Source organism: Myripristis murdjan, chromosome 5 (assembly GCF_902150065.1).
Source record: "Myripristis murdjan chromosome 5, fMyrMur1.1, whole genome shotgun sequence".
NCBI lineage: Eukaryota > Metazoa > Chordata > Actinopteri > Holocentriformes > Holocentridae > Myripristis > Myripristis murdjan.
This window is the reverse complement of record NC_043984.1, coordinates 19,983,340-19,995,910: the sequence shown is the minus strand read 5'-3', so window position 1 is coordinate 19,995,910 and position 12,571 is coordinate 19,983,340. Positions and strand designations below refer to the sequence as shown.

The 12,571-nt window shown below is 40.1% G+C and overlaps 1 protein-coding gene across 1 annotated transcript; it reads left to right on the top strand.

Annotated features, from left to right (window-relative positions):
• Window positions 1-183: 183 nt before the first annotated feature.
• Window positions 184-12,496, top strand: LOC115358922 (activin receptor type-1B-like). The gene is made up of 9 exons (XM_030051067.1): window positions 184-336; window positions 4,350-4,595; window positions 4,940-5,179; window positions 5,309-5,539; window positions 5,709-5,876; window positions 8,295-8,451; window positions 8,596-8,720; window positions 8,833-8,963; window positions 9,593-12,496. Exons 1-9 carry the CDS (start codon window positions 246-248, stop codon window positions 9,716-9,718), a joined length of 1,515 nt encoding a protein of 504 aa, XP_029906927.1. The 5' UTR covers window positions 184-245; the 3' UTR covers window positions 9,719-12,496.
• The last annotated feature ends 75 nt before the right edge of the window (window positions 12,497-12,571 follow it).

The following is a 12,571-nucleotide window of genomic DNA, read 5'->3' as shown; positions in this document are numbered from 1 at the left end:
CTCAAATCAAGGCCTTCAGTCTGCAATATCCTGGTTCTCCCATTTATTTATCTGATCATTTTCTCCATGCTGTTGAAGTTAGTGAGTATGGGTGGTTAAGTCCCTCCTGTGCTGCCCAGCTCTGTGTGTCTGTGTGCTGCTGCCTGCTGCTGGCGGAGCATGTTAGTTAACATTGACTGTCTGCAGTGTGGACGGCTGGCTGTCACCATCACGCCTGGCCACATCCAGCACGGCTACATGGTTTAATGCGATGCCCTGCGAATTCATTGACCATGGCTAGCCTACGAATTTGGTTCACGCTAGTTGTCCAGGCTGTCTTGTACACAACTTGTGACGGTGAGTATTTGCTTTGTTTGATGTTTTTTTCTAGCTGATAATCGCTCAGCATCGCTGTCAACATGGCGCACGAATTTATAGCTAGCATTAGCTCGGCTAGCTAGCCGGACGACAAACAAATCGAGTTGACCCCCCTCTTAGAAATCAGGTCATCGTTCATTCGCAAACATAGGGGTATTATTTGGCGGTAGCTATCGTAAAATATAACTTAAACCAATGCCAGCAGCTGTCTTCAGCCGCCCAGCCAGCACCGCACTGCCCACCCGGGTCAACTACAGTGTTTGCTTGGCTAACACGAACTGTCAACTAAGTGCATGCCTCAGCTGTAAACACTGTCAGGTTTAGCCTCGGAGCTAAGCTAAGCCAAACACACCACCTGAACTCTGGCAGCCTGCTAACTTATCTGCCATTAGTTGGATGTTGATGGTAGATACGTGTGGGGTCGAAAGATGTGCGTCTTTCTTTACCACTGTGCATTTCTTCGGCTGTCTAGTCCAGAATGCAGCGGCCAGAGTCCGGACTAAATCAAAGATAAGAAAATTGATCACATTACCCCACTGCCTGAGACCCTGCACTGGTTATGTCTTTTAGAAATGATTTTTTTTAAAAAAGTTAATTTCCTTGTTTATATAGCCTTAAACGACCTAGCTCCTGCATACATGTGTCTCCATAAATGTCCCTTATGTGTCCCATAACAGCACAGGTGAGGCTGCCTTTTGTTTTTATGCCCCTAACCTGTGGAAACACACTGCCCCTGCATATCAGAACGGCAAGCTCGCTTGGCATTTTTAAAGGGAAATTAAAGACCTCTCTTTTCCATCTGGCTTTATTGTTGAGTAATGTTGTAGCCTCGGTTTTTCAGTTTAATCATTGGTTTTCATATATATATATATATATATATTTATCCCTTTCTTTATTTTTTATTTTAATCTTGCAAGGTGAGACACTTTGGGCTGCATGTTTGTGTGGAAGGTGCTATATAAATAAAGTTGAGTTGAGTGATACAATCTGGCCATAATCTTAGGCTTACTTGGGTGTGGAACAAACATGAGATTGGCATGCACAGTAGTTGCTATCACTTTGTTAATGTTGTGGGATGTGTTTGCTAGTTTCCACTGTGCCCCCACATCTCTCAGTGATAGCCTGTTTCTTTTCTTTTCTTTCTTTCTTTCTTTTTCTTCTTCTTTTTTTTTTTTTTCTGTAAGAGAGATAGAGACTGGTTTTGAGCTGTGAACCACTCACTTTGCTCAGTGTTATGTATTCATGTTTTATTAGACATTTATTGGAAAGGTCTAAATTCACATCAACAGGGATTTGTGGCTTGGTATTTAATGTAACAGTGTTTTAATGGATGTAACATTCTTCTGTCATGAATCAACAGTTATCGGCTGTGGGTAAAAATATGATATAGGTTACAAACCATGCAAACTGCATCCTTAAATGCAGCATATTGTCGTATGTTACCTGACAATATCTGTAACATCACCAAGTCCTCACTGCTCCTTTACCAGTGGCTTTTGCCTCTCTGTCATTCTATTTCTGGAAAATGATAAAACAAAAGCTACACCCTTTGACAAAGCTGAAGCTGAGGGTTAGGGAGTGGGTAACGATATCCGATATCTTCCCACCCATAATGGATGACATCAATGCCAATGCTGATATGCATTTTTGGGAGAATTGTATAGCAAGCTTTTTAGGCAGGCCTATCTTAAGATAATCTTCTGTTGCTGATGTGACAGTTGCATTATGTGACATGCTCCTGGAAAAAAACAAGATCATTAAAATGGCATTTCCACAATCAGCCAAATATAGTCAGCAAAAAATAATGCTGGAACAATACAGGTATGACTTTGGAAAGCCAATATTGATAAGTGCCAATATACTAATGATATGTTAAGTGAAAGGCATGCTGCTGTCCTCTTGCTCTGTTCTGATTCAAATCTTTACTGTACAGAGAATACATTATTGATGGTTAACTGGAACAAATCTTGAAGTAATGAAAGCCCCACCTTCTTATAACTTTGCCTTGTACTATGTATCAGTATTTTTAGGTTTGGGGAGTAAATAATCCATTCAATCAGAGCTTTCATTAAAATGTGTCCGTATTTGACATCAGTTAAATGAGTACATGGGAATTGTAAATTAATTTGATTCTGCTGACAGCCAGAAGAATTTTTCCATTACGCCAATGTCCACAGTGGTGGCAGGTGCATTAAGATGGGTAACTTTACATTAACAGGTTCTTTGTTAAATTATACCATAATATTGAGAAATGCTACTCTCATTGCACGGGAGCCCTTTAAAAATAGTGTGCGATAATGATTTTCTCTGTGAACAAATGTAATGAAAGATTTCCTCTGATAGTAATTTGATTAGTAGGCCAGTGATTCTGCATAGCACAAGAATACTTTGTTTTGGAGGTCATCGGTCTGAAACATTTTCTCTCTTTCTTGTTGCTGCTTCAAATATACAGTGCTCAGTATCCTGGCTGCATTCCAGTGTTTGTTTTTTCCATCCCTAATTTATAACCCACTTCTCTAAAGTCTGTTTGGTGGCTTCAGAAAAGTGAGCCAAGTGAATGAATTGTGAGGTGCAGTTTTTAGTTAGCTATGTTTTTTTTTTTTTTTTTTTTTAAGAAAGGCTGATAGTTCCGTCTTCTGTTAAGTTTAGTCAGCAGCTGTGTTCCTAATTTCTATTCTAGCTTGCTTTTCTTCTATATGTCTATCAATCTTTTGTCGATCAGCACCAGCCCAGTAGGTGTTGGCTGTGTGTGAGTCAGTACCGCAGAGATGTCATAACACATCTACATCCTCCCTGTTTGACGTAGATGAAGCTGGAGTTAAGCTCATCTGAAGTGACACTTGAACACTTAATTACACTAACCAGTATATTAAATGTGTAAAAAAAAATTAAAAAATAATGAATTGACTGCACAGAACTCTGTTCCTCCTGTCAGGACCCGAATAGGTGACGTTTGTGTCCCTTATTTTGATCTAGATGTAACCTCAACTAGATGTAGACTAGTTCATATGTAGAAATGTTTTTTTTTTTTTTTTTAAATCCACAGGAAATGTTTTTATGTGTGTGAACTAAAACATCAAGTCAATGCCCTCCACATCCGTTGGGGCTTTTCCTCCCTGAGTGAGGTAGGAACACAACACAAGCTGAAATGTGGAAATTGAGGTCATTTAATGATGAATATAGAGCAGGGCTTTTTCACAATTTGTGGAATTCCACACCTTCACACCCTGTCTGTTACTTGATGACATTTTCTCCACATTTCAGCAGAAGTCCCAGTGTACACTTTGTACATTTAAGACTGTTCCTGTATGGCCTCAGATAACCTCTCCGCCCAGATGCCTGAAGCCCTCAGCACCGTACCCCACACCCACCATCAAGAGTTGGCAAAGCCTATATAGATTGAATACACCCTTTCTCACCCCTTAAATGTATATATACCTTCCTCTGTCTCTGTCTATACCTCATTATTCCCTCTTTGCAGGACATTAGTCCAGTTGATGGCAAATATTTTTCCAAATCTGGAACAATTTCAGGGATTCTGCTTAACCCTTGAATTTCTCCAGTCTTATCAGTTAGCAAACTGAGGGGCATTTCCCAAAAATTTAACGACTGACTCCTTACCACTCCCTCACGCCATCTTTTTTATTCATCACAAAGTTTAGAGTCGCAAACTAGGGGGGTTATCAGACAGTTATGGAAGTTCCTAACTGACTAACAGCAGTTTTTTCCCATAAAAATGTAGGCTAAATGTAAGACTGCACATTGTAGGTTTAAAGCATACAACATTATGCAAACGTTAGGTCTTATTGTATGCTTCTGGCAGAGCTACAATCTCTTTGCTGTCTGTTATCGCTCTCTACTGGACATGAAGTGTAACTTCTTGTACAGATTAAAGGAAGATACAGTAGCTTGGTAATATATTTGCTTGCTCTTTGATATCTCATGCCACTGCTTATATCGAATTACATCTCTTGTCTCCTCTGTCTCTGCAGCTCTATGGTGTAACTGCACCACGGTCCAGTGTGAAAAGTCTGGCTCCCAGTGTGAGACCGATGGGGCCTGCATGGCCTCCACTTCCTTCATTGATGGCCAAGAGCAGCACATCCGCGTTTGCATCACACGGGACAAACTTGAACCACCTGGACAGCCATTTTACTGCCTCAGTGCAGAGGGGCTACTCAACATCCACTGCTGTTACACTGATTTCTGCAACAGCATTGACCTTAAAGTACCCTCTGGTGAGAAGAACTATGGAGTATTACACACTATGCACATTAACGGTTATTCATTATTATATACAGAACAAATGCAGAAAAACAAAAGTCATATCTGCAACTTCAGTGTTATGTAACTCATGACACCAGAAGCCTTTTAGCTGGTCCAAAGTATATTTTTATACAAGTGCTGGTTGTATGCCATTCCATTCAGTTGTTTACTTCAGAAAAAGTTCACAACATTTTCTATTTGTCTGCCTAGCAGCACACTAACATGACCCAGCAACATGAAGCGCTTCATATCGAGGGAGAGGAGTCAGTGTCTTGCACTGAATGACAGTTGCATATGATTTCTCTCCTTTTGGAAGGTTACGGCTCAGCTGGGACATGGGGGCCAGTGGAACTTGTGGCTGTGATTGCGGGGCCGGTGTTTCTGCTGTGTTTGCTGCTGTTGGTGGGCATGTTCCTGTTTCAGTACCATCAGAGGGTATACAGCCACAGGCAGCGGCTGGAGGTGGAGGATCCCTCATGTGACCACCTCTACCTGGCCAGGGACAAGACTCTGCAGGACCTCATTTACGATCTGTCCACATCTGGCTCAGGCTCTGGTCAGTACACAGCAGCACAATGTAACAACACTCACAGTTTACTGTTTACTGTGGTTTTGGTATCTTTGGATTAAAGTTACGTTATTGGACTGTTGATGACTGCTCTTTGCTCTTTTTCTTTCTGAGTAGGCCTGCCTCTGTTCGTACAGCGGACTGTGGCCAGGACTATCGTCCTGCAGGAGATCATTGGTAAGGGGCGTTTTGGCGAAGTGTGGCGGGGTCGCTGGAGGGGAGGGGATGTGGCAGTGAAGATATTCTCATCCAGAGAGGAACGCTCGTGGTTCCGTGAGGCAGAAATATACCAGACCATCATGCTCCGACATGAGAACATCCTGGGCTTCATAGCTGCCGACAACAAAGGTAGACACCTGCAACATCACAACACATGTCACTTTGCAGATGAAAGAATGGATGAGTAATTAAAAAACATCAAGGTTTCCTTGTTTGTGTTTTATCAGCTTGTCTTCCTCAAGTTAATTGTTCTGCCCATCATTTCTTCTCTCGCTCTCCATTTCTGTCTCTTGCTAAGATAATGGCACATGGACTCAGCTGTGGCTGGTGTCAGACTACCACGAGCATGGCTCCCTGTTTGACTACCTGAACCGCTACTCTGTCACCATCGAGGGCATGATCAAACTTGCACTGTCAGCAGCCAGTGGCTTGGCACATTTGCACATGGAGATTTTAGGCACTCAAGGTAGTGTGTGTTTTTGTGTATGGGCATTTATCCAGAAGTGCATTTGAGAAAAATGAATTACATTGTTTGTATCTGTATGTGTATGAAGCTTTAGTTCTCTTTTCTTAAAAGAGACATGAATTCAGAGAAGGCAGTGCTCCCAGCTGGAAGACAAAAAGTATAAAGTATCGAGTATTTGAAACACTTTTAGTTACGTCATATCACTTTGAATCCAGACAGTCTTGCACATTTTTTATTTTGAATGTTCTTAGAGGTTGGAATACAGTCAAAGAGATAGCTTGGTTTTGGCAAGAACTAATTTCCAAAAAGTAAGTAGGGCTCCATTTTTTTCCCTCTATCATCCCAGTGTGATTCTTATCATCCCAAAGTAGGTGTGAACTGTCTCCAGTGAGAAGACTTTTTGTCAGCAGTTCTTGTCTTAGTCATTTAAAGTGCTATGGGGGATGTATAATTGCACTTTGAAAACCTGTTTTACATGTTACCTCCTCCACCAGCTGACAGACACAAGGCCTTGCATGCAGAAAACTGGTGGTGGTAGTGTTAGTCATAAAATGCAAAAAAGCCCTCCATGTATGAGCAGATCTGCTCCACTATAGAACTTTACAGCTGCAAGTTATCATCTGAGGCGATCCAAAACAGAAAATAAATACTGAACGTGTTGAAGGAAAAGGGACGATCAAACTATGTCTGGTGAAATGTAACAGTATTTTAAAGCATGTTATTTACATAAAAGTATTTGGAAGTGCTATCACAATCCAATTTTCAAATTTCACCAACTCGAAGGTTTTCCTGAGCTTCTACAAACAACAGTTCACTTGAGCCAAGGGGTATTTGTCTTTCTTCTCAAATCTAAATTGATATCCTCTGCCCCCTGTCTCTCTCTGACTTTTCATCAGTAGCCCTCATTCTAGATTTAATGAAATATAAATTTCAAAACAAGTTATTTATTTATTGATTGATTGATAGTCATATTGAAAACGCTCTAGTCACATGGATTACATTTCAGTATCGGAAAGGAGAAATAAACCATCAGCCTACATTTTTATTAAGGTACTTGAGGACCTACAGCTTCTATTGATTGGCCTACAGCAAAATTTATTAATTTTAATAAAATTTTATTTGAACTTTGGGTCAAATTTTTACTAGACATTAATGGAGTTTTTTCTTGAATGCATTGTGGAGTCTAAAACTGGGTGGCACTGGGTGGTCTCCAACATTTTCTTTTGTGTCTTCTGCCAGGTTTTGTTTCTTTGTGTTTTATTTTGTTATGTAATTGTTTTCTGTAATTGGCTGTCAGTGAGTCAGATCCAGGTAGGCTCATTCTTTGTAAAATGTGATGAAACACTTTATAGATGAATAACTTGACTACAGCCTGCAAGGTTTTATTTGTCAACAGTATTTTAATTTAAAAAACAGTAATTACCAGCAAATTGAAACTGGTTTCATGAGAAATGGAGACTGGGCTGCCCACAGGCTAACAGAAGCCTGTTGCTGATTTATATCCATTTGATGTTTGGCTGCCTTTCTATCCATTATGGAGAAAAAAATCTGAAGGAAGGTTGGGGTTGATTCACTTGATGAAGAACGGAGTGCTGTCTGTTTTTTAAGCCAAATAACTGTAGAAATCATACATTTTCTAAATTGCAGATACCAGCTTGAATCTCAAGGACATCCAGTTACAGAAATAACATTTAATTTCAGAAAAACTTCTCAGAGATTCTTTGTCCCTAGAGAATACATTTTCAGAAAAATATAATTTGATCCTCTCATCATAATTCATGTCAGGCAAGAGAAAGTTCATTTTTGTTTGACTGAAGTCTTTGTTCTGCTTTTAGTTGTGCAAACTGCAGAGTCCCTGTGTGTAAGGTTTTATTTTTCTAATTTCTTGTTTGTTGTATGAGTTCAACCTCTGCCATCAGAGTGTGGATTAAGGTTACTGAATGGAATTGAACTTTTACACTGGCTCTTCCAAGCAAGGGAGTTGCACAACACATTTGTTTCTTCTTTTTTTAACAACATTAATTTGATGTTTGACACTACATTTTGTAATGTAGTGTAATTTAATTTTCTGTTCTGATTCGGTCTAATCACCTAATTAATTAAAAGTATTTGGTCGATATCTATTGCACTCCTGCCTGCCCAGGAAGAGGCCCCATCTCTCTGTTACCCTTCGCAAGATTTGTTCCCTATCCTATTGCCCAGTTATCTGTGGATTTTATTTGGGTGGGGCAGTGTCAGGGGGTGTCATGTTGTTTTGTTTGTTGAAAACTTTTTGGCCTCTTGAGACTGTAAACAGTGATTCTTGGCTCTAAATAAACTTGAGCTTGGAAGTGTTGAATTGACACAGATGTATAAATCATTAAACCTGTGAACAGAATCTAAAATTCACAAATGACTGTCATGTGCATCTGTTTGTAGGAAAGCCAGGCATTGCTCACCGAGATCTCAAGTCCAAGAACATCCTAGTGAAGAAAAACTGTACATGTGCAATCGCTGACCTTGGCTTGGCTGTCCGCCATGAGTCTGCCACAGACACCATCGACATCGCCCCCAATCAGAGGGTGGGCACCAAGAGGTGAGTGTAAACATACACACCTGCACGCAGGCAGACAGTTCCTGGCCTTTAGTCGACCTTTCTTTCTCACAGATTGTTTCCAGTCCTCACCTTGAATATCTTTGAATGCCGTACATTGTTACAAATTGTTTTTACACCTCACAGGTACATGGCCCCGGAGGTCCTGGACGAGACTATCAACATGAGGCACTTTGACTCATTTAAATGTGCAGATATCTACGCTCTGGGGCTGGTCTACTGGGAGATCGCTCGCCGCTGTAACAGTGGAGGTCAGACTATTGTGTTTCACTCTGCTCACTTACTCTGTAATGTTTTCTTTCTCATTGGAAGCAACTGGGAACACAGCACTGATCTGACCTTGACTTTGCACTGTGCTATCAGGCGTCCATGAAGAATACCAGCTGCCCTACTATGACCTGGTACCTTCTGACCCCTCCATAGAGGAGATGAGAAAGGTGGTTTGTGACCAAAAGCTTCGACCCAATGTCCCAAATTGGTGGCAGAGCTACGAGGTATGAAAATGTGGTGTATTGCTGAAAATGAAAACATTTGTGTGTAAATGTAGTAGTGCACTTGTTTCAATTATTTATTCAAATACAGTGTGTACTATCCAAAGTATTTTTCTAAGCAACATGTATCTGTCATCTTGCTGCTTTTGTCTTTTAAATTCTGGAACAATGTGTGGCAAAAGATCCATGAGCCTTCCAAGTCTCACTGCTGATGTTCAAAATGCAAGCCTGTCTTTGCAGTTAATGTTATTACAAGGACAGCACTTTGATACTTTGGTGCCAGTTTTGCTTGATAAAATTATGAGTATAATCATTCTAGCTGAGCAGAATAAATACCTGGTTAGCAAAATTGTGATGTGTCATCACATGGATGGCTAACTACTTAGGTCTTACCAATTGTAGTTGATTTTTTTTTTTTAATACACCAGTTGCATTGTTCATTTCTCTCACAGTTTTATATATATATATATTTTTTTTTTATTTTTTTAATCTGGAAGTTTCAAAAATGCTAACAAATCAGAGACAAATTGCGACATGACTTCTGATGGCTATACCTGCACTGCTATATTTTTAGCATCAGCTTGATTAAGATTGTGTAATATTAATTGCCATTCTCCTCCTGCTCTTTCCAGGCCCTGCGGGTTATGGGAAAGATCATGAGGGAGTGTTGGTATGCCAACGGAGCTGCCCGCCTGACGGCCCTGCGCATCAAAAAGACGCTGTCCCAGCTCAGTGTGCAAGAGGACATTAAAGTCTGAGCTAAGTCAGCATGGCACTGAGAAAGAGCACTTAACGAGGGCCCCTGTCTCCGGCTGTAGGACACTGAGAGTAACAGGCAGGGCCCTCCTCAAAGAACGCACACACTAAGAGGAAAGAGTAGAACATGGCAATTTGTAAAATTTGACTCCCTAGACACTCCTGCCAGTTTTGAAGCCACCTGATTTTTGACAAACCCTACCTCGCTTACCCAGCCAAACTACCAAGAACACCTTTCCTGTCTTGTCCTCAACTATTCCTGCCCTGGCTGTCCCCTTTTCCTCTCTACATATCCCACTAACAAGACTGCAGACTCCCTGACAGTGACCACGTTTCTCTCCCTGGCAGAAATGTCCTGTATACTTTTATGCAATTAATAACAGGATATGTAATTAACATGTAAACATTTAAAAAAAAAACATTTTCTGACTTTTCCTCAGTCTTTTTTTATGACATTTGCTCAAAATATAACCAGTAACATTTTTTTTTCTTCACTTTGTAGGATTTAAGCTGGGAGAGGGTTAAACTCATTACTTACCGTCTTATTTAAACCAGTAGTTCTTGTGATAAAATATGGTAATTTGTGTGGGTATTATGTAAGTTCCTCTGTGGCATGCCTACAGCATGCAGGCACATAGCAAACTGCTCCGAAATCCGTCAAGGCAAAAAATCTTTTATCTAGTTCTGCTGCAATAGTGTGTTTTATTTGTTTTGTTTTGTTTTTTGTGTATGCCGGTTACCATGTAGGCATGTACAATGCAGTTTGAGACAGTTGCTGTAAATGCTGACCTAGGTCTTTAAGCAATTTGTTTTCAGACCCATGCACTTCCAGAGTTAAGACCTTCAAACTACTGGAGCATTTTGGCACCAAGCCAAACATTCAGCCTTTTGACCACATGCCCAGAGCTCTTACCATAAGTTGTTTTAAACCTCAGGTGTGCTTACTGATCCACGGGCTTTTAGTTTTTGGTCTGTTGAAGCCAAAACACTTAAGCCTCAGCAAAGTAAAATTCTCAACAATACGTTTCATCACAGAGGAGGATTTGATGTAGATTGTTGCCTGGCAGTAGTTTCTGATTGGCTTGCCCATGACTTGTTACTTCTTGCCCTTGAGCGTTGCAGCGGACACTCTGTCTCCTGTTTGACCCGCAGAGTTTCAGAGCATACCTGCCGTGAAAACTGAACCTCATCTGTTACAAGTAATCAGATCAGTTGGCATACAAGGCTGAGTACCTCAGTTCTCCTCTGCAGCAATCATTACTTACACTGTACCGAAATTGGAGGGAAGAAAGTGATCAAATCTAATTATGTGTGATGTATTTTTTTAGCCATTTTTTAAATGCGTAAACTAATTCCAGTAATCTGAATGATAGTTTGTTTTTATGTTGAAATTTTTATATTCTCACAGCACATCCAATGTTGTTTTCCCCTCAGGGCACTTAATCCCTGGCCAAGTATAACTACTGTGTATATAAAATAACTTTTTAAGATGGAACACTGTATATATTGCATTTTGATTTTGATTTGATTTTTTTTTTTTTTTTTTTTTTTTTTTGTACTTGCATCTTTCTTGGTTGGAAGGAAATCAAAGGCTTCTGTTTTGCTGTTCTTAAATGAATGATGTACCAATGTACTTTCTGACCTCCAAAGCAATGCTACTGTATGTAAATCACTGGGACATTTTGTTGCCTATTTTGACTTTCTCCCAGATAGTCTCCTGTTACTGTAGAACACTATTTGTTCATTTTTAATCAGTACTTCCCTTCACTTCTTTTCTGCTCACCATACAATACCTCCTTCATGTGCAAATTGTAAATGGTTTGTTTCATTTAAGCTATCAAATCACTGTCTTAAGCTTCTCTCCACATTTTTATATGTTCTTAAGAAAACTGGTGCACTGTTGTATTTTAGTTGCGTGCAAACGCAAAAGGTACTGCTGATGTAAAGTCTCTCCGATGTTATTTATAATGTGTTTGTATGCTGTGAGTCCCTGTGAAAGCCTGAGAGACCGTGTGTGCACTACTGACCTCACAGTGCTAGAACCAAACTGTGTTCTCAGCAGCATCTTTGGCCATGGTCTCCAGTGTTTATTAAAGATCGCATCACTGAAAACTGAGAATGTTTAAACAGGTCATGCCGATCAATCGTAGAACACTCTAACATTATGATTTCAGATTCTAAGAGATCTGATATTCCTTAGGACTTTTGGCAAAAAAAAAAAAAATGTCTGTAGCACAAAATGTAACCTTATTTGTGAAAAGTAAATACTACTGATATGTCTCAATGCTGTCTCACATATAATGTGCTTGACTAGTATTTATTTCATTTAGAATCTTATGCCCATCTGCATTGTAATTTTTTTTTTTTTTTTTTATCATCATTAAGTCTTAGGAGATGTCCGTAAGAACACAGTGACTGCTCGATTGCACTTGCTGTTGATTTTGGCTGGTAAGACAGGGCCTGGGAGCTCCCGTGTGATAGGTGGGTGAATGTCAAACACATTTGTGCGCAGAAGGGGGGGTGGTCAAAATATAACCTAATTTTGCCTTATGGTGGGGAATATTCCTAATTTATTTTTTTTATGAATTCCTTGTTTCAAGTACACCTTCCAACAAATATAAACCCTGGAGTGTCAAAGAAATGTTGTATTGTGCAAGTCCTCACAGCTCCCAGGTCTCTGTGCAGTCATGGCAGAGAAAGTTGCATCTGTGTAAAAGGACTTTTCCCCCAGTCATGTAACATCTCATGTAGAGGAATAAATACAGGTGTTTTTCTCTGTATTGACCATTTCTTTAGATCATTTCATTGCTTTTCCGTGGTCTTTACCAACTCAAAACCTTCTACTGTTGTACAGT

Coding starts and splice junctions, on each gene's coding strand:
- LOC115358922 (XM_030051067.1), top strand. CDS start 246: ATGCGATGCCCTGCGAATTCATTGACCATGGCTAGCCTACGAATTTGG. Junction 4,596..4,939: donor TGACCTTAAAGTACCCTCTG/GTGAGAAGAACT, acceptor TCCTTTTGGAAG/GTTACGGCTCAGCTGGGACA. Junction 5,540..5,708: donor CATAGCTGCCGACAACAAAG/GTAGACACCTGC, acceptor TCTCTTGCTAAG/ATAATGGCACATGGACTCAG.